The sequence below is a fragment of the Pterocles gutturalis genome, unplaced genomic scaffold (assembly GCF_000699245.1).
Source record: "Pterocles gutturalis isolate BGI_N339 unplaced genomic scaffold, ASM69924v1 scaffold44562, whole genome shotgun sequence".
Taxonomy (NCBI): domain Eukaryota; kingdom Metazoa; phylum Chordata; class Aves; order Pterocliformes; family Pteroclidae; genus Pterocles; species Pterocles gutturalis.
The window spans coordinates 1372-28319 of NW_010111809.1; the positions used below are offsets into that span (position 1 = coordinate 1372).

Here is a 26948-nt window from a genome sequence, read left to right on the forward strand (position 1 = left end):
AATGGGGGGGGGGGGGGGGAATTTTGCGCTTATCAACCCCCCCAGCGAGGAAGTGGCTTTTCAAGGACAAACACCTGCGACCAGGCAGTGTTTGTAGGAACTTGCCTCTGGGGACCAGCCTTGTCCACAGGGCTCAGTCACCAGAGCAAGAACTCGTTCAGCTAGAGACTAGGTGGGGGAAAAGGGACGGGGCAGGAGGGGCGGAGGGGGAATTTTCAGCTCCTGGGTAAGGCAGCGAGGAGGGCAGCGAGGGGACCCCTCTCCGGGAGGGGTGGATAACCTAGGTGCTCTAGCGTACCTGGAGTGAGGTTTTCCCAGAGGTTCACAACAGCGCGTGCAGAGTCCAGCTGCACAGCCACCAGTTTAAAAAGAAACAGCAACGACAAAATAAATAAAAAGTCAACCCCTCCTATTAAGATGCAAATGAAATACGCATTTCTTCAGGTCTTGGCCTGGTTTGGAACTGTCTAAAAACTGAAGAAAACATTTAAAAGGGCTTATTAACTTTCTGTGGGGGGCAAAGTGATGTGGCAATGAGGGCAGGGGGAGAGATCACACGCCTGCTGCCCATCAGGACAGCACGAAGGCCCCCATTTAAAGTGCCGACCATACAAAAGAAGAAGATGGAGGAGCAACATCCTTCTCCCCCTTTTTCCATCACAATTTCCAACTGAAACCCATCTCCTTCACCAAGTCGCAACGAAGCCGATTCTTTTGGACATTCACGCAGTTTTTACTGGTTTTTAAAAAAAAGTTAGTAAAAAAGTTACATTGAATTTCCCAACTCTTTGCAATGAGCTTCCACCAACTAAAGGTCCAGAAACTGGGAGAGCAGAGCCCACACATTTCGCCCAGCCCCGAAACTGGAGCAGAGAGCCAGCTCTGCTCTCCAGGGTCAGCCAGGCGTGAGCAGCCCTGCTCGCCAGCATCAGAGACCCAGGGGATGGAGAATCTTGACAATAAAGTCCTTTTACTTGTTTAAGCCACCTCTGAATCCCCTGAGAAGGGGAACAACGTGGGGAAGAATGTCCCCCCCTCTCAGCCCCCCAGGAATAAAATATCAATGAAACAATAATGCAGTCAAAAGAACACCAGCCTGCTGGGTTTATAAAAAAAAAATTCAATAAACTTCACAACAGAAAAAAAACCCCAAAGGAAACTAGCCAGTGGTTTGGGTCTGGAAACTGATTCACTTCTTAAATGTTCAATGTCCAACAAGGAAGAGACAGCAGCGATGCCACAAGGAAAAAGTGCTCGTGAGACGCAGCTTCCCGAGAGACGGCAGCGAGTCTGTGGGACAAGCGACCCCACGTCCATCACCACTGTCTTGTACACCCACCACCGGCCAGGGAGCGCTGGGCATCGCTTGTGATGGATGCACAATGGGAGCTCTGCGTGGGATCTAGAAATGGGAACAGACTGCCCCTTCCTCCCGCCGGGTGCTCCAGCCAGGGCTGTGCTGCACAAGGCTGCATGTCTAGGGCTGCTTTCTTATACCAAACGAGGGGTAGGAGAGCTAAAAAGCTACATAAAGACCAGGATCCGTGGAGTCAATAACAACGTGGAGACAAGGAAGAGATACCCTATGAGACACGGTCATCAAAAACACAAGCAGTGATGTGCCAAGCTGCTGGAATTGAGGCCAGAGCCATGCCCAGGTTGGCCACAGCTATGCGATGGAGCAGGTTACGCCTCTGCCAGCCTGGGAAAAGGAGACCAGCCTTCTGAAAAGCTCAACTGCCTCTCCTCTTGCTTCACTGGGAAGAGATTCCTCCCTCTGTCCCACTGGGGATTTGGTGGCATGCTGAGCAGCCAGTGCCTTGGAACAGCCAACTCTTGCCAATGGGATCCCAGAAGCAAGCCCTTGGTTCCCGACTGCTCTGACAGCGACTGCCATTGTTCTTCATGGGAACTGAAGCGGAGCAGCAGAAGTGAGCTGGGTTTTGGCCTCTCTCCTGCCTTATGTTTGCTCCTTTCAAGCCCTGGTTGGACCTGATTTCCCGAGGGGCTTTCCTGGCCCCTGGGAGCAGCCTGACCCTCAGCTCCGCACGAGCATCCACAGACAGGGCAGGAGCACCCATCGCTGTCCAAGCTTGCTGCTGCCCTCACCTTGATCTGAGCAGAGGGTCAGGCCGGGCCCGGCTTTCTGGCAGAGCCCCAGGGAGAGAGAAAAGCAAGCAGTTCTCCCCTTCCTGCAGACATGCATCGTGCCAGAGGAATAGGGCAGGATGCTCCCCAGCCTGCTAGCAAGTGCCAAACCTACCCAGACTGAATGAAGAAGAGATCACCGTTAAAAAACACCAGCAAGTGTGAAAGAGCTTTTGTTCCAGACAGACTCAAAAGATCCAATACTTCTTCCCTACATTAAACCAAACCAAGGTGTCTGTACCCCCTTCTTACCCTAATCCAAATTTAATTCCCTCTGAAGGGAAAGGGTGATAAAGATCCATATCCTATATGTGGTCTCTCCAAACACAGAAAGAAACCTCTTGACTCAAAGAGAGAAACTGTCAGAACAGAGTAAGTGGCTGTATCGCTTTGCCACACTGCCTAGCACCCTCCCCGTGCAGCCATCCTTAGCTAGCAGGGCGAAAAAAAAAAAAATAAATCAAGGCTCTTTCATTCCTTGTTTCTCATTCTGCCAAATTCCCTTTTCCAGTAGCTCACCTGCATGCATTCTGGCCAGAGAGACTACAATTAATCTTTTTTTTTTTTCCCCTCCTTTAAAAAAAGGCTTTACAATAACTAAGAACTTGAACAACAATGTGATCAGTTACAAGTCTTTCCTTGCTGAACAGGACAAGTGTGTGCCTGTGCGAGCGTGCATGCACACGTGTCTCAGAGGAAGGCATGTTCCCAGCCGTGCCCGTGAGCGTGCCATTGCTCCGAGCGCACGGCTGCTCAGCACTGCTGCAGCACCCTGGAAAAGAGGAGAGGGCCCTACACAAAAACAGCTTATCGGCCGAGGGTCTCTGCACGGGAAGGGCTGCAAGCGCAGCCTGCTGAGGGCCCGCGGCTGCAGTCTGCACAGATCCTCGTTTGCAGTTCAGCTGCCAGGAGAATCTGTAAGTGGGAGCTGAAAGGGACTGACATCTCTGCCACGCACCGCAAGGAAAAGCAGCGGCTAGTGTCAAACAACTGCAGAAACCAAACCCAAAGAAGAGCAATTGAAAGATCAACCAGAAAACAGTTTGAAGCCTTGTCAGAAGAGTTCATCCACCACGGTAAGAAGGGCTGCTGTGGGTAACGCAGCAGAAAACACCCATTCTGCCTTTGAAGGCAGAGACAGTGGCTTCTCCCCAGCCCCAAAAGGAACCAGCTGAGGCATAGATCCCTGGTGACAGGGCAAGAAAGGCCAACCAACACCAACTCCCTTACTGGCCCAGGCCAAGAGAGGCAATTGTTAATCACTACTACAATGGAGAGACCACTGCAGTCAACTGCATCCTGCTCTGGGCCAGGGCAGGGCTATCAGATAACCAGATTCTTTTCACAGTCCAAGAAGGGCAGTTCCCTTCCTGAGACAAAATTAAAAATAAGAAAAAAAAAAAAAAGAGGCTTTGTATTCCAAGCTCCAACAGTGGCTATTTGCTGAATCCCTCCAGCAAACAGGGATTACACTCCTGGAACAGCAAGTAGAAGCCTCCTTCAGGTAACATATGGAACCTCTAAAGTGCTCCTGCTAATGCTAACAGATGAACACTGCCCTTCCATGCCCAGCAGTGAAGGGCGTAATGCAGTTAGTGGTACAATAAGCACTAGCATTTAACCGTGTATCAACTCCCATCGGGATTGCGGTAGTTTTCTGAAATGCACTTTTGGGAGATATTTCCTATGAGAAGAGGATGTTTGGGGATTTGAGGGTAGGAAGGTGAAGTGCACACCACAGCATACCTTGTTCAGTAAAACCGTTGCCTTGGACGGTGATGTTCCCTTGCAGAGTCAATGGAATAAAGCATCCTGCAAGTGGCCTTTTCTCTGTGTCACCGACAAGCAGCTCTTGGTTTGGTTAGAATGGTTTCCCCCTCCCCCAGTGGTTTGAAGAGTTCACAGTGGTATAACCCAATGTTCTGGGGAGACAGAAGCTGAGAAGTCCCCTGTTGCAAGTGGATGGGTGGAGTGAGGGATGCAGATGAGCAACATCCTCTAGGATGAAGGATAAGCCCCACAGACACCTTACGTCTGATCAGAAACAGGGGGAAGGCAGGCACTGGAAGAACCGGGAAGTGGAGAAGGGTTATGCCAACGCAGGGAAAGTGCATGATCTGGAGTGGTCTCGGAGTAGTTCTGCAGTGCAAATGTATGAGGAGGGGCGTGGAGAAATCCCTTCTGGAATGCTGCATGAAGAGAGGTAAAGGTTGGCATCTGTGTGGCAGCGGACTGGGTAGGGGACCTGTTTCCAGCAGCTCTACCCTGTTCTTCACATTTAGTGGGTTTCAATCACCACTGGCTCGTAAACTCCAGATGAGACCCTGGGGAGGCAGAAAGGGAGAAGATGAGAACATGAGGTTATTATTTTCCTCAGTCACTTAGAGAAAGCAAGTTCCTACTCAAAGCTCTCCACTCACAAACATTTCCCTCTAACCCCACACAAAATACTGAAAATAACGAGTCAGTCTGGTGAGAAGTCAACCCTCGTAACGCAAAACAGACAGCTACGTGGCAAGCGATCACTAGAGCACTTGAAAGAACCGGGTGTAACACATGAATCTTGCTAAAGGACAGACGAAAGCGGGGAGTATCCTGCACAAAGAGCCAGTGTTCCTGGCTTGGCTTTGCTTTGCTCACAATTTTTTCACTGATTTAACACATCTTTGCATTACCGTTATTGCTTTTTTTGTTTTGTAATCTCAAAAAGGTGCTACAAGGGCTCAAACACAACTAGCCAAGACACTGTACTAAGAGCTACTGCGGCAAGAAAAAGTGTTATTTGTTCAGAAGTCTTTCATGAGAGAGTAAGCCCTCGATGAAGATGGAGGAGGCAGGGAAAAGGGACAATAAACCAGGCTGGTGCAGTTTTGCTGCAGTCCAGCAGGAGGCAAAGCTCCCTGTGTTCAGTCAGTCACAGGAGCAAACAGGAACCAACCTCTACCATTTTGTCCTTTCTCTCCTGTTCTTGGATCTAACAACTAGGATCACATTATCCCTCTGAGCTCCTGCTGAGGGCTACATTCATACTCCAGTGCAGCTGCAGCCTGTCACCAGAGGGATACCAGGGCTGTTAATGTGGGAATAAAGCCACTGTGTAGCACATGATGTTTAGAAATATCTTCTGTAGCAAAAGGTGACAGTTTCCTGCCTACAAAGAGCCAACTAATCTCTCCGGAGCCCCTCTGTCTGACAGCCTTTCAGGAAGCCTACCTGTTTCCCAGCTGAATACCACTCAAGGTAGTTGTTCCGTCTCTGCTCACAAACAACCTCAGGTTACTGTCTGCAGATAGAAAAGGAAGTAAGACATCAAAATCCAGAACTAGGGATGGTTGCCAGGTGCTCCCCTCCCTAACCATATTATACAATGTTCAGCACGGGAACAAGTGTGTTTCTGTGAACGCATGTGCATGCTTTCTGGTGTTCCCACAGTATCAGAGCCCCTGGGAACTCCACTTCTTGCTCTGAAAGGCAGGCTCACGTACAAATCAACCACAGCATTAAGCTTTGGAAGAGTATAAATACAGATAAATTAATTCAGTGATACTCCTCCAGCTGCTTCTTTTAAGGCAATTCCATTGATGCAAGTTCTCGGTCAGATTAAACACATCTGAACAGATGAGATGTGGGGCCTCATGCTGCTTTTGTAGGCTCACTGGAGGAGAAACTCAGACAGCTCTGCCAGTTCGTGAGAGGTGGCTACATTCAGCCCAGCTTTAACCCATGCTGAGTGAAGTGTAAATCCCCATATGATGAGTGTTACTATGTGAATGATTTAAGGTGACTAACGGTAAACTACAGAAGCACAAATAACAAGCTAGTTTCAAGTTTAAAACTTATCAAAAAACCTCAGCTAGATGAAAAAGATTGACTTCTAGGCTAAATTGGAAAATTAAAATAAATGCAGTGATACTGGTTTTCTCTTAACAGATGCTATGACTGCAACGGAGGAAACCGTTTCTTAGGCTCTCAGACAGACCTGATCACCAGCACGCCGTGACCCATCTTTCTTTCCATCTTTTTGCAGAGATGCGCTGTTTCCCCTCCAGATGTGTGCTCCTACTTTAATAAACACCCTTGGGCCGACCCTGGATGAAGGTCACTAGAGCAGTGCAGACAGCTGATGTAACCAATTTCCACTGCACTGAAGAATCAGTATTTTTCCCCTCTCATCCTGTACGTTTAAGCTACTGTTCAACCTCTGCTGTAGCTGTTAGAACAGCAGCAAGCACTATGTGCTGATGGATATGCAGCTCTCAAATCCACGTGGTTTGTTTACCTACCATAGAAACACCTAGCAAGCACTGAAAGCACATTGCTGTCAAAAGGAACAGGGAGTCCACAGCAGATCAGATCTGACTAGCTTGGCAACTTTGCTAAAGGAACAGCCAAGACCTCCCCTTTGAGACTTCTCCTCTCACCTTCAGTATTGCTGACATCTGTGAAGTCCTGACTCTGCATTATTTTCTCCACTATATCATCAGCATCGATCCTGGTGTCATCCACCCGGGTTGGGTGACTTTCCACAGAATCCTTTTTCCTCCTGGGGAGAGAATAAAGGGAAAACTTACTCAGACTTTCATATAGTGTCCAGCTTCTCTTGGCAACAGCCACCTCCTCAGCAGCTGCAATCCAATCTACCGCTACATGAAGACAAAGGAGTAGATTCTGTCTCACCTTCCCAGAGAAAGCACTTTGTGCCACAGTTACTTACCGGGAGGGTCTATCCATCAGAAGGGCTGGTCTGGGGGGGCGAGGTGGCTTCTCTAGTTTGTGGTCCCGCTCTCCCTCAGGACACTCCACCGTCATACTCAGCCCTCCAGACGCACTGCTGCTGGTGGAGGTATTCCGGCGATGGGTCAAGTCAGACATACTAGAAGAACGCGAGTGCTCTGTGCTGTAACCTGCAAACACAGCGCGATTACAAACCAGATCTTCTCCCTGTCCTGGCAGCACATTTAACAGGCACGGCAGCTTCAGACCAGCATTTCTGCTCCCATATACAGAGGTTTAGACATACTCTCATCTGCAGAGACTGAACAGGAGACTCTGATGCTACAGAGTAGTGTGAGACAGATGGCCACAAATCATTCTCACAAGAGCTCATTGCAGGAAAGAAAAAGGGATGGGGCAGTGCTGGCAGAGCCATGTGGATCAATAGTTACCAGAGATCTTGGACTGCTGGCTGGCGTAGCTGGAGTTCCGTGAGTGCCCCGAGTGGAAGACTTCCTCTGGGCTGGACAGGTTCTGATCCGGTTCTTCTGGGACACCTGCCAAAGAACAACAGGACACTCCACTTACACCGTAACCAAGCCAGCACATTGCCCGCTGATCACCTTGGGCTGCAGGCTGATCTTGGGATGCTAGATCAAGGGAAGGGCAAGTCTGTCGGCAGAGCCCTGCTGCACAGACTAGCACAGAGCTTAGAAGCAGCTAGGGAGTAGAGAAGACAACAATGAGCTTCTCTGTCAAGCTTATGACTAATTCTAGCATCCAGCACCTGAATTTACAAGCAACTCTGGGGCCTTGAAGGATCTAGAAGGACAGGTAATATCTGAAGCTATCCATAGTTAAAAGCATGAAGCCAACACCAAGAAAGCATCAAGTGGCCACCGGCAGTAAAGTATCAAAGCCTCCATTTGGGTGCTTCTCGTGTTACTACCTTTCCCCTTCTACTACTTGTGAGGGAGCCCATGCCATTTAAATCACATCTGAATTTAGTACAAACCCCTCGGCATAACCTCTGCTCCTCTGCTATTGCCCCTGCTTGTCTCTCTTGCAGCAAGCTTACCCACAAGTGCACAAATGTAACACGTTAGCCAGCTTTTTAAGAAGAGCGCTTGCACACTGTGCTAAGTCACCGAGGCGATGAGACTGGAGTGCTATTTTGGTGCTGAGGATCTGCCTGCACATTTGGAGTGTGCTGGGAAGAAAAAAAGGCTATGGGAAAATGCAATGCTCTTGAAAACGAGCTAATAGGAAGCCAAAGAACTCCGCATCAGCAGCTGGAACAAGGCCATTAGACCTCAAACCAACATCTAAAACCTTCAGAGGAACTTTTCTAGAAGATAAGTCTGAGCAACAGAATAGTTGAGTGAAAAACAGTGTTAAGTGTCATTGAACACAATGGAAAGCAGGGATGAGTGCAATACATGAATTATTAAATCCCCAGCAAAAAGAACAAATTGCTTTATCTGCACTAACAGAAACGTGGCAAAGATTCATGCTTCCTCTCCTCATTTGCACTTAATAGATGGCTTTGTTTTTTTCAATTTTCTTAATAAGCAGAGGGGTGAGGATGGGTGCAGGAAAACATGAAAAATTAAAGAATTTCTGTGCTTGAAACCGCTGGGAAAAACAAAAGAGTGTCCAGGCACAGCCAGGCGTTGCATGGCTCCAGGACAGGCATTCATACCCGAGCTGAGAATGGCAGGTCTTGGCTTGGTCTGACGCAGAGAGCCAATCGTGCCTGAGCTGCTGCTGCTTGTGGTTCCCTCGCCCTTGCAGGTCAGCTGCAGGGTCGAGTCCTGTCCCGGTATGGTGATAGATTTGGCGGTGGAAGGAGGCCTGCGATCAGAAGGGAAAAGGTTACAAACTGCCAGGCCAGGAACACCCCACTACACTGGCAATTCCCACTCTGCTCTATCAAGAGGGTCCCCCTGCCTGCACCCACCCTTCGCGGGGAGGAGGGGGACTGGCAGCCCTCTGTGACTAGTGACAAGCGTGACATTGAATTTTGCTTTCCTACACGCAAGACTCATGTCTTCCCTACCTTGTGCTCCATCTGGACTGCATCACAAGGAAAAGCAAGTTTCTGAGGTAAATTAAGGCAAAAAGGGACAATTCAATAATTTCCACAGATCAACAGGCTCAGAGCCTGCACTATCCTCCAGAAAACCGTCCAGAGCTGCCCCTTTCCCCCAACACGAGGATAGTTTGCCTCACAAACAGGAGCTGGTTTGCTGTTGTCCAGCTCAGAATTCCAGCACCCTTTCATTGCACCTTTCTGGCTCGGGTCAAAAAGAAACCTTTTATTCCAGCAACATCATCCTGCTATGAGAGCACTTTTACAACCGTCAAATAACCTTTCTGTTTTTTAACTGACGACTAAACTCCTTTTCAGTGAGATTAAAGTATTTTTCCAGCTGTCAAAATTATTTTTCTGGTTATTCTGCATGCTCGCAACATCCCTTTGTAAATGCTGACTGCAGGGCAGAGCGGCAAGTGCCTGGAGCCCCCTCCCTTCCTCCAGAAGTGTTTCTGGGTGGAAGCCACAGCATGTGCAGCATGGCAAAGCAAATATTCCTGTTGGAGACCTAACCTCCCTGTAGCCCAAAGTCTGAACTGGAACTAATGGATCATATTATGCTTTTTAAGTGAGGAGTGAGAAATAAAAACTTTTATTTGTCTCACTTGGAGCTCTGAGGGAAGATGCTACATGAGAAGACCTTTGCAGTATTTTGGGAGAAAAAATAAAGTGCTGAGAACAGTTTATGTGGGCAGCTGAACAGCCATAAAGGTTCCAGGAAACCCACAGCATGCGTTCCCCGGGAAAAAAAAAAAATCCTCTGTAATCACGTTATCAGTGATTTACATGAACCCGGGTGCTCTGGGGACTTTGCTTCCCAGGTTAATAAGGCCTTTACAGCCTTAATCAAGCAAACTGTTCCTGCAGCAGCTGTCGGAGCAGCCCGTGGGTCTGTCAGCTCAGGCAAACAGCCCGCTCTGCCCTCTCGCACGGCACCCGGGAGGAGAAGGTTCATCTGAGAACGCTGCAGAAAGTCAGTGCTCGGAAGTGATTTCCCAGCACACTTGAATCCCTGCCTAATCCCCTAATGAGTGCCATTTCTCAAAAGCTCAACTGATCAAGGACTGTTCTACATGCAAAGCTTCCATTTTTAGACATTTGCACATCGTCAACTTATAGGGAAAAAATGGGAATGACTGCAAAAATCCTTTAAGAAAATTAGGAGGTCTGACTTTCAGACTAACCCTATTTATATTAAATGGATATATACCCAATTCTGTATCGTTTTCAGGCAGTCTAACAGTGGAACTTGCTTCGATAGTGAAGGAGCAACAGGTATTTTTGTCAGACATATTATTGCCAGACATCCTAGTACCCTTGATTTAAAACATCTGTTACTCTTACAAAGTTATGGTTTAAGACATCCCAAACTTCTTTATTACGCTTCCTTCTGAAGCGGAAATTTTTCAGAATCAGACGACACTGTGTTCAGGGTTTGAAAGTCTCAGAAAATCCTGCAGCACTGTGAAAAGCCATTCACAAAATAAACCGACCAAAATTGTGCAGCATTTTATAACAAGAATGCAGGCTAATTTATACACTTCAAGCTAGCTCCTAACACAAGACCTTTTACCCCAAATACCACTGCCACAAGACATGGCTTCAAGGTAAAGCTTGCTTCCCTCATGAAGGTACATGCTGTTGGTGTATTTGCTAGTTGATTCCCCAACAATTCTTTAAGCAAGAAAACTGCTTCAGAGCTTAACTGTATTTATTCTTTCCTATCATGTTACATTAAAAAAAAAAGGGCGATTGCAATTTCTTTGCTAATTCATATAAATTGTGAACCTGGGTCTCTGCAGAAGAAAAAAGAGAGCTGAAATGTTTCAGCCTTGGAGTATTTTTGTTGCTGGTTCAATTAAAGATCTTTATCTTGCGTGATATGTGCTGAAGTGCGCTCATTTCCAAGAGTGTTTTCTTCATTGACCTTTCCTTTCTTGGAAGTCAGTGAAACCAACCCCAGAGCTGTGAGAAATTCTATCCTTCATGCCAAACATGAAGTTTGTTATCAACATCCATTAGTTTCCAAAATCTAACTGACACTAGCAGAGAAAATACTGGCACAACTAATAACCAAGCTGGGAAAAGCAGAGCAGAGAAAAACCAACCAACAGCACAGGCTGGCTTAGCTATTTGGGATGATTCAACAATCCAGGCCACCAGTTTCAAGCTTTCTCCTGTACTGCCTGCCCACTATCAAGAGCATCTTTTCCCTCTCCCCATAAATTTTAGTCTCCAGCAGAGAACTGCAAAAGCCCAGAACAGGGCAAGTACCCAGAAACTCACGTTTTGAAGCAGGGGTCCCCCGAGAGCAGGGACATTCCGATCGTGACCTGGAGAGGGGACATAAGGCACACCATTAGCCGTGCTGCAGTGAGTTCCTCAGTTCACAACAGCCAAGAGGTCAAGGGCTAGGTGTAAAGATTAGCAAGACCTAGCTCCTTTCCAAAGGAAATCAGCTTCAGGGATTTACCAAGGTATTTTCCTCCCTGCCCCACATCCCTGGCATCAGTAACTCCAGGTTGCAGTGGCTTAGCAGGACACCAGCCTGGCCACCCTGACAATGCACTTAGAACTTTTCCCCCCCGTCCTGTTCATGCTTTCTCTGATGACAAAGCATGTTATCAAGAGTCATCTCTTGGCCAAATGGATGCCAAGATATCAAAGGGCAACTTTGATAACGAGAAACTTCCCAAGTCAGACTAGCAGCATTCCTGTCTCCGTACACAACAGGTCCTTCTCTCAGGCCCAGCACTGCACTCTGGCTGTGATCTTCCCCAATTCAATAGTAGGATTTCCATTGTAGTAGCACCAGCTGCTGTACCTTTAGGATGGAGTTGTCCTGTCGGGTGTTTTTAGTATCATATCCTTCCAGCAAGCAGCAGCGGACAGTGGATCCAGAGCCTGCAAATTCTGCCAGATTTAGATCGGCAAAGCCCAGCTGTAGCCAAGAAAACAATGGAGGGGAAGAGGAGAGAACAAAAATTACTCAGTAAAGGGATACACGGTGTCATACTGACCAAAGGAAGAGAGCGCATCTGTGAGCGAGGGCAGAAACAGGAGCCGCTACACACAGAGCTGTGGTTGTGAAAACCTCCTACTCCCGAGGATGGGAAGGGTCACATTCCCAGCCCCAAGGCAGGTAGGCACTCAGAGGTCTTCAGGAAGCCAGCCCTGCGTAGAGGAAGGACGTACAGTAGTGGTGCTGGCCAGGACAGTGTTAACCAGCCTGCAGCCGTTGCATAACCAAGGACATGGAAGGCACTAGGTCAACGATGTGGAAAAAACAGAATCACACATACACAAACATAAGGCACTCTTTGTATCGGGCCATCCCAGAATGCAGTGGAGCATGTGAACCAGGACATGAAAGGATATTGTTACAGAGGGAAGCGACACCGTCCTGAAAAACAAAACTAAGACTTTCAGCACGGCAAACTGGAAGTCCAGAGCCATGCAGCAGTGCATGCAGCTCAGCCCCACAGATGCAGCTGCTGGGCTGGGGAACTCCTGGAGCAAAGTTTCCTCAACAGCACTGAGATTTAACTAGCAAGTGGTATGTTTCACAGGCAGAAGGAGAGAGAAATCTTTGGAGAGGTTTAGTTGTGAGCTCTCTAAACCTTTTCTAACAAAGGAAAAGCAAATAGGGAAGGTAACAGGCAAATTCAAAGAGTGTACAGATGCCTCTAAAGACAAACACAATGAAGAGTACTTCTGTTTTTCTGGTCTAATTCCTGGGCTTTATTTATACAGTGTTTCAAATAAAAAGTTACAGCTTCTTTTATGCAGAGCTTTAACAATATAAGTCGGTCGTCTCTCATCTAATCTGATCAGGAAGAGGTGCTGTACCCCGTATTTGGCCAAGCTGTCCAAGCATGAAAAGTTTGTGTCACTTCAACGTACAGATCCGCTTCCACAAGGACATGGAGAGAAGGTGGAGAAGCAGCAGCTCAGACCTCGCTGTCATTCTGTGCATTGCAGTACATTTCTCCTGGCCTGGTGTTGACAGTCGGATGATACAGCTGAACGGGGAACCTCCAACAGAAGCATCATCCTGAGGAAATGTGGTGCTCTGTCAGCTGTGGAAGCTGACAGGGAGTTACTGCACTGGCTGTGGTTTGTGCTGTGTGAACCCTGGCTCCCACTGCTCCAAATCAGAAGTCTAAACCACAGTCTGCACAAGATCTATGATTCAGGGGCAGTCAGCAGCAAGATTAGCATAGCTGCTTCCTCCATCCCATTCTCAAAGAGGAACAAGACCTGATGGCCAAGGAAAAAAAAAAAAAAGTGGGGGATAAAGCAGGAACCTTTACTTGGCAAAAAAAAGGAAGGAAAAAAATAACCTAACTTTTCTCCCTTCTTAAGAATTCCCATAACTCGTTTCTCCAGCCCTTGCTGTAGGTGTTCCTCTGTCTCTTCTAGCCAAGGGCTATGCTGCTTGCTGAATATTCACCGATAAGGAAAAAACAGTGAATTTTTATCTCTGAGATAAACAGGACAGGAGAAAGCCACAAAGCAAGCTACAATCCATCACTGTGACAAAACTGGAAGACAGTGGAGATGCGGCATGACCACACCAGCAGAACAACATGGCAGAGGAGTGCCCCAGATCCAGCTGCCTCTTCCTCCACCACAGCACTAACTTCTCCGAGAAGGCTGACACTGGAGGACAGAGTGTGGGAGAACCCTCCAGTGACCCATACGCCATGCCGAGGTCAGCAGCTCTTCTCCGGAAGCAGACTCCCAGTATATAGAGGAAGGATCCCTTAACAAAAGGATGTTTTCAGATGTAACCTTTCAGAATAGTTTCCTCAGTTTTCCAGACAGCTGATGGTGTTTCTTCCAGCTTGGGGAAATAGTTTCCTCTTTATCAGTCCTTCCTGTTGGCTTCCGCTCTACAACCCCTGACACTGAAGTGACATTAACGTCAAGCCAAAAGGTGTGTGAGTGATGGAAACTGTCTTGAGCACAAACAGCTCCATCACTCTCAGTCCCTGCTGAAGGGGAACCAGGTAAAGAAGGTATTCACAAGGTGCGGTTTCCTCCACATCTGCTGCCACTATTGGAGGATTTTTCAGATGAATGAATATAGTTTAAAAAGGTAAGGACTCATGGTTGAGAATGGGAAAATAGTTGCATGAACATACACCACAGACTTTTGCTAGAAACGTTAGGAATCCCCAGTAAGTCAGTGTTGCCACGTGGACCTTCCTGGAACAAGCCTGGTCCATAGGGCAGGACTGCAAGGCTTAACCACCCTGTCTGGGGTGACATCCCTGAGCTGCTGAAATGCTCAGATGACCTTCTGTTGAATTCTAGGAGAATGTGTCTGTCTTCTTCACAGGAGACCAAGCAAGATACCAGCCCAGGAGATGACAAGTACTTGAGCTTTGGTCTCCAATTCTGGGCTGGAGCAACTAGATCTCCTCCAAAATGCCACTAAGCACAAAAAGGCAAGTAGGTTAGAACACGGCCCGAGTAAGAGCCCAGGTTAACTCCACCATGGAGACATGTCTCCAGGCTTCCTTTAATTCTGCATTTCTAAATACCGTGGGAAGCTTGAGGATGGACACGGTGGGAGGAGCAGGCTGATGAATTTACTTTGTCTCAGAGGTATGTCTCTTCCTCCAGAGAGGCAGCTCTGCAGAATGGAGGAATAACCTCCTCCCACAGTGTGAAGTCAGTGAAAGAGAAACTGATGACCCTAGAGACTGTGTCCTAATTAGCAAGAAAAAAGCAACGGTGTGGGCAGCAACGTTGCACTCTATCACAGAGCACACAGGAGCGAGTGCAGCTCACCCTTCAAAGCCAACCGCCTCCATGGTCTCACGAAGGATATCGATTAGTAGAAATTCTTACAAGGTCATGCGTGACCTGAACATCTGTGTATTAGAAACTAGCAGCAGTGAGTCATTTTCATACAAATGGGGTTTTGGGCTCTGCGCAAGCTCAACTTCTAAGCCAACATTGTCTCTTGATCCAGCACAGAGAGGAGAAGGGGGTGGCCCATTGTCTCTGCCACAGCACAAGCAAGAAAATGGGGAGGGGAACAAACCAAAACTAACATCACTGCTGATCGGTTTGTTTTTTGCCTCAATGTCTCTTGTGCTTTGGAAGGCAGTGATTTCTGCTGGGGGTCTCTGCCCGCACTCGTGAGACAGCGAGGTACCTACCCCAGCCACAGCTGGCTGCTGTGTTCTGGAGAACAGAACTGGAGTCTGTGTTTCTTTATTAGCAAGACGCTGCCAGAAGCCAGAGAGTTCACATCTGACTCAGAACTTCCCCAAAGTTTGAGGACATACAGATCATCTTCCCAACCCCCTTCTCAAATCCACATCCAGTGCAATCTGGATCCCATCCCAGCAAGTCTATTTTTCAGGAAATCACTTAACTCAGGCTTAAGCTAAGAACTAATGACCGTCTCTCCAGATTGCTTCATGCAGCAGCCACTGTTTTTTAGTGGGTCTAGAGCACTAACAGAAGACAAGACCATCATCCCTCTGCCACATTTGCCCTTTCTGTGCTCTTACCTTTGAGTAGGTTTTTCCGCCCTTCAGCTCCTATAATGGGAGACAAAACAAACAGGAAAAGCAGCTATTATATGTGCCGGGGAAACAGGGGGAAAGTCATTACTCAATCCTGGAATTTGCTCTCAGGATTTCACAAACCTCTGTCTCTCAATGGTTACCACCACCCTGGTTGCTCCCACCCTCCCTCAAGCACCGTTGCTGGAGAGAAGCTCCACTTGAGTCACATCCCGGCCCAAACAATCCTTTCTTCCCACCACCGTCAGTGCTATTTTTCTTGCTGCCAAAAAATCAGCTAGGAACCACCACCAGTACACTGGTAGTACTACCTGCCAGAAGCAGCAGCTAGGCGCTCACCTTACGGACAGATACTCGGCAGATGCAGGGGTCCAGGAGTCCTGTGGCTGGGTTGGCACTCATTTTACACACAAAGGTGAATTTCTTTTTCCAGCGAACACAGTTTTCCTGAACTTCCTCTCTGTGAGAATGCAAGAAAAAAAAAAAATACAGTCTTCAAGTAGAGGTACCAAGCCAAACTAATACTGACTATTAAGTATCTTTTTTTAATGATTAGCAACCTGGACTGCAAAGATCCTGTACAACACAGCTTGGTCCACACCACCCAAAACTGCACCACACAAAGGTGTTACATTAGCATCAAGCTTTTCGCTAGTGAAGACAGGTAAAATCCACCTAGGTTACTGGGAAGACTAATCAACTCAGAGTTTGCCCCCAAAACTCTCAACAAGCTCTCTGACATTTCCAGCTTCGACAGTTTAGCTCATTCATCGTCCAGCCTGGACAGAGCCAACCTCCACAACCGAACTGGGCTGAAGGGTAACAAGCTTATCTTCCTGCGATGTGTCTGTTTTGCACGACCTCTGCACAGCAAACGTGCCACGTGTCCTGGATGGCTTGTCCTTCCCAGGCAGCCATCCCACTTCTTATGCTGGGACCAAGCCAGTGAGGACGGCCAGCTCGAAGGACAAAAATGCATGTGGAAGTGCTCCCGGGTGCACGCAGACAGGGCAACACCAAGCAAACACTGTACTTCAAATCACGTAGGGGTTTCAGACCATCAAGCAGTCTCAGCCAGGGAGGAGGCAGTTTTCCTTGCACAGCTTCTGACCAGCCTACCTACTTCTCCAGGGCAAGCGAGAAGCCCACAGGAGGAGGAGAAGCAGCCTTCCTGACTGCAGGAATCACTTCAGATACAGCTTTAGCTTCTGCAGAGCCCTCAGGGGAAGCTGGATTTCACCGTTCAAAGGAGACAGGTTCAAAGGAGTCCGGAAACAAGGTGTGGGGGCCCTTCCACGGGGCTCTGGTTCCCCACTGAGCCTCTGTGGGACCTGATCTGTTTATGGCTCAAAGCCTGGCCCTCAGCCAATTAAGTTCTCAGAGTAATGAGGAAGGGAAGGCACTTTTGACAGCTATGAGCTAGCGAGTCTGCCTCTCGCTCTTATCTCTCCTCCTAGCACAGGACAAAGGGGCAAGGGCACCCAATAAAGTGTTTGCTTTAGCAGGGAAAGGGAGGCTTCCCACCATCTGACCCGGGCACTGTGTGAGCCAAAGAGATCAGTGGCAAAGGGGAGAACAATCAGGCTTGGTATTGCCTCAATCCTCCTTCTGGGAAGAAAGGGGCAGAAGCTGGTGCACAGCCCAACAAGCCCCTCTGCAGCCTCGAGGTGAGCCCAACAGACAGATACCAGGGAGCAGATCCTGACCCAGGAGGTCCTTGCAGTCCTCTGAGCTACTCTGTGGGACCTGAGCGTGCTGGCCAAGGCAAACACAGAACAGAAAAGGGGTAGCTGACAAGTAACTGAAACCTGTAATCCTCTGTAATGCAGATAAGGGCTGATCATCCCTGTTTAAATCATGGGAAAACAGAAGGCAGCGATTCCTTCAAGGCAGTGAACTTAAACTCCTTCCAGACAGAGCTCAGGCTAGCTATTGAAGTAATTGAAAAGCAAGACATCTAAGTGCCGAAAGTACCTTTGAATCGGGGATTAATTCAACATGAGATCTGGTTCTCATTGCTCCACTCAACTCACTCCAGCTCCTTCAGACAGGAAAGAAACACTTCCAGAGGGATTAAAAAGGCTTTGCCTATAATAAAATATTCACTGAGACAGCCAAATTAGGCAAGGTAAATTTCAGCCTTAAACCTGACTTAATAGTAGGTATCATGAACGACCTAAAGGAAGGAAAACTCAGATACAGACGAAAAAAGGAATTCAACAGAATAGAAAAATGCCTGTGAACACATGTGCTTCAGAAATGCAAGGAAGGTATCTGGGATGCAGAAAACACAGAATATTCCAGCAGCATTAGTATTTAAAAACGAACCGCTATTTTCTAGAGAGCAAGGCTGATGTTTGTTCTGCTAACAACACCAGAGCTTCAAGCTGAATCTTGGAAGGCATCTACAAGACAACAATCTTCAGATGAGACAGGTACGACAGCCCACTGCTACAATCCTCGTTCACAAACACGGCTCAGAGCTCTAACTCCTGTCACGAGCTAATATTCAAGTGACTAAGCTCCAGCTCCCCAACTCCCATCACATGCGCGCGGCTCTCCACAGCTGCTCCGTCAGTAGGATCGGCAAGAACTGCTCTAGCATGTGAGTTTTCTTACTCATGAGTTTTGCTCGTATTACAATGCAGCTATGATTAAGCATCTGCTGGATGCTGCTAAGTCCAATGAAGGCAAATTACTTCAAACCACGGCAAAAAGCACTGATTAGTAATAGAGCTCCTTCAGAGCTAATTTGCTGTTAGCATAAGCTCTGCTAACAGAGATTCTGCTTCTTATTAAGGATGTATGTTGGCTTTCCAAAACTGCTGCAGATACCACACGGCGTAAGGGATTAGGAGAAGGATTTGGGGGGGTTATGTTACCCACAGCACTGCGAACACGAACCCGAGCTGCAGGTGCACACATAGCTTAGGGCTTTTTATGACTTCGGAATGGTCTGCACAGGGTGGAAAGGAGTTCACAAGATAAAATTTGGAGCGGCTTTCCAGTCCCAAGTTTCACAATCATTCAACAATTACTTTCAATTTTTTCTACTTTAAACGGTGGCTTTTAAGGGTGGGGGCTGGGTCTGTGTCACTAAACAAGCAAGCAACAGCACCATTGTTTCAAGCCAAACTCTAAAAAATTAGTTCCACATTTCCAGAAGACGGCATGTGGGAAAGCGATGGGCTTTGCCTATCCGCCTCCCACCAAGCTATCGTTAGGCTGGTAATGAGAGAACACTAAAATAGGGAAAAATGTGGACTCAGATGAGGAGCAGTTTTGTATTTAGCCCTAGAATATTCTCTGATGTACAATTAGAAACCATCACACAGAAACCAAAAACACACAAGAAGCATGGTGAGGGCTGCACCGAGAGAGGCGTTTCCTTCCATCCTAATCACAAGACACCTAAAAGCAAAGCAGAAACTAACAGCTTAAAAACAGAAGCGTCTAATTTTAAGTTTTACTCTGCGTTTGGGAGAGCCAGAAATAGATCAGACCAACGGCTGGTACCAGGTGCCAATTCAATGGGTCTTCAGAAGTTTTATTTTAAAAAAGCCATCTGTATCATTTTGTAGAAAACTCCCAGAAGGTTGAATCCCTGCCAAGCTAAGCTTTGCCCTCTTCTGACTTGAGACTTATTCAAAGCTGTGTAATTACTCTTCTAGACAGAAATATACCTCCTCAGAATAAACCCATGCAACCCTGCGACAGCTTTTGTGAAAAGCAGAGTTCCAGGAAGAGCTGCTTGGGGTCTTCCAAGCCTGGAGCTGCTCATCTACCTCCAGCTCCTTCACCAGCCAGAAAGGACCATTTCCAGCATCCCCCTGCCACCATCCTACTCCTCGAGTGAAGATTTACCAGAAAAAAGCAGTTAGGAGAGGTTTCACCATAGCGTGGTACAAATCCAAGTAACAAGAATGATGCACAGCAGCAACCTGCTGGTTTACCTACTTTTACAGAAGCAGCCATGTGCTCGGTGAAGCCACCAAGGCCCCTTTGGTTTTGGACCTCACACACAGCCTTGCTGCAGCTCTGAGGAACACACAACAAACAGATTTTAGAGGAGAGATGTTTACCAACTGTGATTTTAGAGCCACGGACAGAGTAGCACTGTTACAGAAAGCCACAAAGCTCACTACGAATGCAAGTTAGCTACAGCAAACACTTCTAGAAAAGGTCGCACATATGACCCATGCTATCTTGGGCTCCTGTGGGCCTCTGTCCCACATGAAAACCTAGGTAATGAAACACCAGAACAGAGATTAAAACTTCTATTTACAGACTCAAAACTGAGTTGCACCCAACTGGGTATAATGCTTCAAGCACACAGCCTGCTGAAACAGTTTTGCCCTGCTGAAACACTGAAAAGCAGATGTTCCACTCTTACTTTACAGCCGTAGTCACATTAAGACACTTAAAAGTACAAAACATCATCAAAAGGCCACAGGCTTACTGGGAGGGCAACAACAATGAAAAATAGCTTTCGAATGCCAAACATTTCAGGGGAGCAATGTGTCTCAGTCTGTTTCACGCGCAGGAGCAGATGTGGAAAACCTCAGGTTAAATGAGACGGTGTATTGATAAGCACAAAGAGCTTCGCATTCAGATTTCCTCCTCCCCATCTACACAAAGGGGGAGGACAAGCTTTCCTATTTCTGATGCTCACGGTTCCCCCTCTCGGAGATGTGGATCTGTGTCAGACCCTTCAAGCAGAACTAATCCTCTGGCCTGCTTGCAGCAGACTGTACATCCTCCTCGCTGGTTCACCACTGCACGCAGGAGCGCAATCACTGAAGCGGCATCTTGGTCTGATAAGGCACAAGAAAGATAACACCATTTTAAAGAGGCCAAGGAGCCAAGTCCCAGCTCAGAGTGAGTTAAGTGCGACAGATGGAAAAGCAGCCCTCGAAGGGGCCCTGACACACTCCAGCAGTGGGACTTTTGGGGAGGAAGGTAACACAACCTCAGCAATGCAGGTACAATCCCCCCAATCACAGAGGGAGGAAAAGAAAAAACAACACCAAAATACATCAAGTTATTTCCATAAATTGCATCTGAAGGGCATCTTCTCCAGCATTTCTTTACACAGCTCTGCTTTCAGCTGCAGAGACCCCCCATCGAGGCAGCCTCATCTATTCCCCAGCACTTCCGAAGGCTGAATTAGAGCAGGATCACTGACACTCCGTTAGCTTGACAAAGTCTGGAACAATCCTGCGTTATACTCCAGAGAAGACAGTATTTTAACCAGGTCACCTAGTGCAAAGCTGCAGGAGAGACCTTTGGTAAGGGTAAGGAAAAGTCCCCAAAAAACCTGTTTCAAAACTGACTTTCTAAGATGCCCAGGTCAGTAACCAGCATTCACACCACTGTGCTCTCAGCACGCCAAAATTTACACCATCCTACAGCACAGCAGGTCCTGCTACAAACAGAGAGCCTAACCACTGCCCATAGAGGATACAGAATACAAAGGTGGCTGAATATATGTAATAGAAAGTAAGACTTCATTTAGCCATTAGCTGGTTTAGATATGTAATCCAGAACCTGTAGGTATCCCGAAATAACGGGCTTAGGACAGCGCACGTATTATTAAAGAAAACGGCAGCTCTGAGGCTTTGCCATCCAGCTGCCTGACAAGGAGGAGAGCAATCAACGGCGAACAGGATGCATCTTCAGCAGACGGCACATCAAACGGCAGCGCGGGAATGTATCACACCAGTAAAGGCCCGGAGCTGCCATCCTCCTGATCTTGCTGTCAAGTTCATGCAGGCCAAACGCAGGTAGGAAGCAGAAGCAAACATGACACAGCAATAGGTGTTGGGAAGCTCATGGGAACATATCCCTAGCACTGAGGTGACACACCATATTCCTTGGGGAACACCATACAGGATCACAAAACCCAGCTGGATACACAGCGCGTGGAAATCCAAGAGTTCAACCTGGATGCATACGAGTGCTTTATAGCAAGTTATTTACACAGAGGGGTTTTGCCTTCCCTGAGCAGAACAGAAAGGGCTGCAAGTAGCTCACAACAATAAAGTTACTCTCTTTCGACTGGGCTTACATCACCAACCAGAACAACTGCCAACCCAAAGGGCTGGACATCTCCCCCACTGCAAACAACCCCGTATTCTCCAGCTGACAAGCGCTGGTTGTTGTGTAGTAGACGTTAGCACTTCTGATGGAAAAATGGCTTGGAGACAGATGATGCAGAAGAACTAAGCAAGCCTTTGTCATTCCAAACAAGCCCTATTTGGATGTTTCACTGCAAGTGTTTTAAACACGGGTTCAGCCGTAAGGTCATCACATCTACCACCTATGTGCAAAATTCACTTCTGAATCCCCAGCAAAACCATTCCAAGGACCCATGGTGGAGAAGGACACCTACCCACATCCCCGTCTGGGCGCCAGCTTACACCTCAGTTCCTCATTCACACCAGAGGGGAGATGTGTATGGGCTCTCTAAATGCCAAATTTGAACACCAGCGCTTTTAGAATGAAGCATTCACATGACCCAGCATTTTTTGGGGGGAACAAGAGAAGCTCCAACATTTCTGGAGGGCTTCACCATGCTTGCTTGGTTCTGCCTCACACCAGGAGATGGACATCCATCCATCCATCCATCCACTCCTGCTGTTCACTGGCACTCAGGGAGGTGTGGGAAGAATGGACGGGGTAGGAGGAGTAGGGGAAAGTCCGCTCAGGAAACTAGATTCCACTTATTATGCAGTTAGGAGCACAGCCTGCAGAATCCCTATTTGACTGGAGAAGAGACAAATACAGGAAAAAGGATTAACAGCAACTGTACAGGAGAGACAAAAGCTGATGGAAGAAACTTCAGCCTTAGCTGAGAAACCAAGGTAAGGAACAGTCAAGACCATACCACTGGGGGACAGGGGACGACAGCGACAGCACCAAGTACGTCAAAGGCAGTAGAGGAAAGAACTGGAGAAAAAACAATGAAGCGAGCATGAAATCAAAACAGGATACAAAGAATGACTTAGAAATCCTCCTTAGGAATAAGCTGGTATCGAGCAGGCAAGTGATTGACTTCTTAGGTCTTTAACCTTATTTCCAGAAGAAGCCTATTTCTGTACAAGCACAGCTTTTGAACTGCATATTACAGTTCCCTTCAAGGCAGAGATCAATCTTGGTAAAGGTTCACCAGTACAAGCCAGGGAGTGATAATGCCTACTGGAGAATGGGGGTGGCAGTCAATCACCAGTAGGAAACCCTCCCGCATCAGCATTCCTGGTTGTGTATTAACAGCTTCTCTGAAGGGCAGTAATTCAGTTATGTCTGGACTCCAGTCACATGCGTCCAGAAACGTGCCTTTTATAAGTGACAAACATGAAATCCTGCACCTCATGCAGAATATCCCACAGGCGAGAGCTTTCCAGCTCAGTCCATCTCACATATTCCAGATTGCTGCACTGAGTAGCCACACTCTCCAGTACAACCAGGGCTTCTAAAACCTAGCATCGGGGGTGATTTTAGAAAAAAAAATCTTCCTCCTAACATGAACTGTTAAAGATACTGTGAGAAGCAATGGAAGTTATTAAAAAATAGCATGCAGCTGGTGATCCAGTGCTACAGCAGAAGTTGCATAATGAAATCAAAATTGTGCCAAGTGGAGAAAGAAAGTCACAGAGTAATGACCCTTTAAAACTTAAGCTATAGAACAAGTCAGATGAGTTTTGGAAGGGTAAGTAAGGGTGGAGCACGGAGAAGGCAAGGGGAAATAACTCTAATAGACTGAGCCACAGAGCAGCAAGGGACGTGTACATGGCACCTTACAGACAGGACATGCCCAGCAGAGCCAGTCTGCTCGGAGGTATTTATAATTTACGTTCTGCCATCTCGAAGCAGAGAAGAAAAGCCGGGTATCAGGAAAACAAGGACAAGAAGGGACTGTAACAGTAAATGCTGTGCAATCCATCTACTGTTACACGCTGTGCTGAAGACAGACCAACCCTAAGTAGCACATATCCAAGGACTTCTTGCCACATCTACAGAGCACAAGCTCTTTCTGGTCAGAGGCCAGGGCCGTGTGCCAGGAGCAAACACATCACAAGCAAAGAACAACCAAACTCTTAAGTGTAAAGAAAGGAATAACTGGATAGATGACTCAGTTACTGAAACACAAGTCTGTAATAACACGCGTATTGAACACCGAAAAGACGCATTTGCTTTTTTTGAACTCTGATCATGCACTGAGTCACCACACCAACTCCTACTTCTATTGTTCTGATAGACTATGTTGGAGCTGGATTAGCCAAGAACAAACCACGTGCCAGGCTGCCAAGCCCACCACTCGTGCTTTCCTCTCACAAGCAAATTCACGGGGATTTCAGTTACAGAAGCAGCAGGAACAGGTTTGCACTGCAGATTTCGCCTGGGTCAGCCATGAGCTACAACACTCGGGTTGCTGTACGTTGGTGCTGCCTTCTCCATCCCATCTCAGGCGCGTTGCTCCCACGGTTGCTCTGTGCTGCAGTAGACCGGGCTACCTTGCCGCTCACACCCAGCACACTCTGAAGAACTTGCCTAATCTGGGCATGAATACCTTTCAGATCTAATTTTTCACAACTATGACCACTGAACAATCAAATGTGCTGTGTATAAAACAGGCACAGCAACAATTAACCAAGAAGGGCTCCTGAACTCTTACCTAAGCCTGCGGCCAAGTCAGCTCAAGTTAGAGGAGATGAGCAAACCCGAGCTGAGAGACCTCCATGGGACTGGGGGATGGAGCACACAGACAGAGGGGGTGTTCAGGCTCATTACCATGTCACACAGTAAAAAACACAAAAGTTAAAAGGGAAAAAAAAATCCTGACTCTCCCAGGGACTGTTTGCCCTTTGGACAAATCACAATTCAAATTTTCTCTGTTGTTCCAACAGATAGAGGAACAAAAGCTTCAGAAGGTCCCAAACACTTCAAAAAAACTCCGAGGTTTGTTCTGTACAGATGCTTACAAGATTAAGGTAGATTAACCCACCATGCTTCAGAGTCAGTACGTGTTTCTGTTTCACACTGTAGCTTAGAAAAGCTTTTCACTTCTGGCAGACCTTAGATGTAAAATGAAGATTCACCAATTATCCATTGCTGATATATTTATAAACTTTCTTCCTCCCCTAAGCGCTAGCTGTCATTCTGAGAGATCCCAGATTTGCCTCGTGCTGACTAAATTCAAACTCCTAGTGAAGAAAGGCAGCAACATAAACTCCAGCAAGGAGAGCTCTGATAACATCCCTACCACACAGGGTGCAACACATGGCTGCAACTCCACACGCAAGCAAGCTGTGTATGTAAACAAGATCTCTTATAAACAAAAAAGAAAGCTAACTTTCAAAAGAAACAAAATAAATCCACACATGCCCCCCAAGATGAGAAAAATCAAGACATGGGTCAACTCAATACTCCAGGACTTTGCTGGGACAGTAAATCTGGAAAACGAAAACCCTGAAGAAATAGACACAACCTAGGAACAACATCCCTAATGTGAGTGATGTACACAGAGACAAATCTTCTTGCCTTAAAGGCAGATTTATGGCACATGAAGACATACTGATGCCAGAATAGCTGTGACTTTTTTTGTCAATATCAACCTTGTTTCATCCAGGAGAGTTTGCCAACGTAGCTGTACCAGAGAAGTCTTTATAGTGCTAATTAACCTGCACATGAGGCCAAGTTAATTTCTGGAATAATTTCATTAATACCGTGTGATGTAACATCACTGCAGTTTGGCTTGAGTACGCTGAAGAGCCCTTCAGTAAATAAGCTGCCTCAAGTCAACTCTGGTGCTAAAAGTAGGTTTAGTTACCCAAGAGGTAACACCCTGCCTGCTCAGACGTGTTCCCCTATGAGTCACTTCTACACAGTATACATTTAGTGAAAACCAGTACAATAGTCCAGGAGAAAGCCCTTTAGATGTCAACAGCAGCTCTTTCATTCCACAATGAATACAGGTGCTTTACAATGGTTCCTTTATAAAGGCACCATTCAGCAGTAGGAACCAGGTCACTGGTTTTAAGGACAAGGTATGAACACATTCTCCCTGAACTTCCATCCCCTCCATCAATACCTATCGCTGTCAGGATTTATCAGTAAAAAAAGTCTATACTCAGCAGAAGTGGTCTGCAAATTAGAAGAGGCTGCTGAGTAAAGGCTGCTGCCCCCTGACTCATCACCATACTGGTGGTGACGGGCTGGGATTTCTCGACCTGCCTGTCCCAACTCTCCCTTCCCTTCTGCCCTGACACAGGAGTGTGTGTCAGCAGAAGAGCCAGCAAGAGGGGAGAGAAAGAGGTCTGAGACAGGGCAGTTAGAGCTGCTTTTACTCCTCTGGAGCCACACAGAGTTCTCCAAGACCAACCAGTAGCGCATGATGCGGCTTGTCCTCACAAGGGAAAGGTAATTTCATAAATTACATCTTGGCTAAAAGCACAACATGGGAGAACTCTGCATTCTGCGCTAGCAGTTGGTGCTGGTTAAGCCCCTGGGAGATGTCAGTATAGGCTCCCTCTGCTCAGCTGCCAGGAGCGGGTTTCTGAGGATCAGAGTTTTTACCTTTGCTGTGGCTGTCACTACCAGCTGCATTCAGACACATTCCCTTGATTCTCCCCTGCTGAGAGCAAATTACATTGAAAATGTGTGTGTATCACTTCTGGAGGGAAGACAACATGCCGATTTGTTTTGAAAGAACAGACACACTTGCACTGAAAGCATGAAAAGCCCCTGCTATAAACCAACATCAGAAATAGACCTCAAAGAGAACAGTGGCCAGAGTACAACCAGCTACTCCCTGTACAGCAGAAAAAGGGTATTCAACAGAGCAGAAAGGCAGCAAATGTAAGAAACAGTTATAGGAAATAACACAGAGTGTCCCTTGCGGCAAGGAGCATTGCAGGCTACTGAAGGCATAAGATGAGCAGCACTGCACTGGAAAGGAATTCAACATTTATGCAGATACAATCGCCTGGTGTTACTGAAGTATGAGATAAAACATAAAAGGACGCTGACAGAAGCCAGGGAAAAAGCCTCCCTACAGAGGGGTTACTATATAATTAATCTGTGACAGAGGCAGCAGACAGTCCTTATTGCTTAGGCTGGAAACAGGACTCTGCAGTAGCTGGGGCTGAGCTGGTACAGCAAGCCTACATCAAAGTGTGAACGCTAAAACTATTGCTCCGTTCCAGGGCAATGGAGCATTAAGAGACTGGAAAGATTGCTGAATTATAAATATCCCAGATTCCTCCCTCATATTCTGTGACACGCAGGCACAGCCGAGGCGATGATGGGAAGAACAGAACTAGTAAGAGAAACAGAAAAAGCACAATGAAAACACAGCCATGCTGGCAACCCTCTCCCCAACCTATATACATCTGTGAACAAAAATCCACTGAAAAACCCGACACCACACACAACCTTACCTTTGCTGT

The 26948-nt window shown here is 47.2% G+C and overlaps 1 protein-coding gene across 1 annotated transcript in view; it reads right to left on the minus strand.

The window, feature by feature from the left end:
- Positions 1-3980: 3980 nt before the first annotated feature.
- FAM102A (family with sequence similarity 102, member A) overlaps positions 3981-26948 on the minus strand; it is a 31946-nt gene continuing 8978 nt past the window's right edge. The window contains exons 2-11 of the mRNA XM_010073835.1: positions 15841-15961; positions 15487-15516; positions 11781-11897; positions 11243-11289; positions 8564-8715; positions 7314-7418; positions 6863-7052; positions 6570-6691; positions 5362-5431; positions 3981-4472 (exon numbers count right to left, since the gene is read on the minus strand). Of these exons, the coding sequence (XP_010072137.1) occupies positions 4427-4472; positions 5362-5431; positions 6570-6691; positions 6863-7052; positions 7314-7418; positions 8564-8715; positions 11243-11289; positions 11781-11897; positions 15487-15516; positions 15841-15961 (1000 nt within the window). The 3' untranslated portion in view covers positions 3981-4426. The remainder of the gene's footprint in view (positions 4473-5361; positions 5432-6569; positions 6692-6862; positions 7053-7313; positions 7419-8563; positions 8716-11242; positions 11290-11780; positions 11898-15486; positions 15517-15840; positions 15962-26948) is intronic.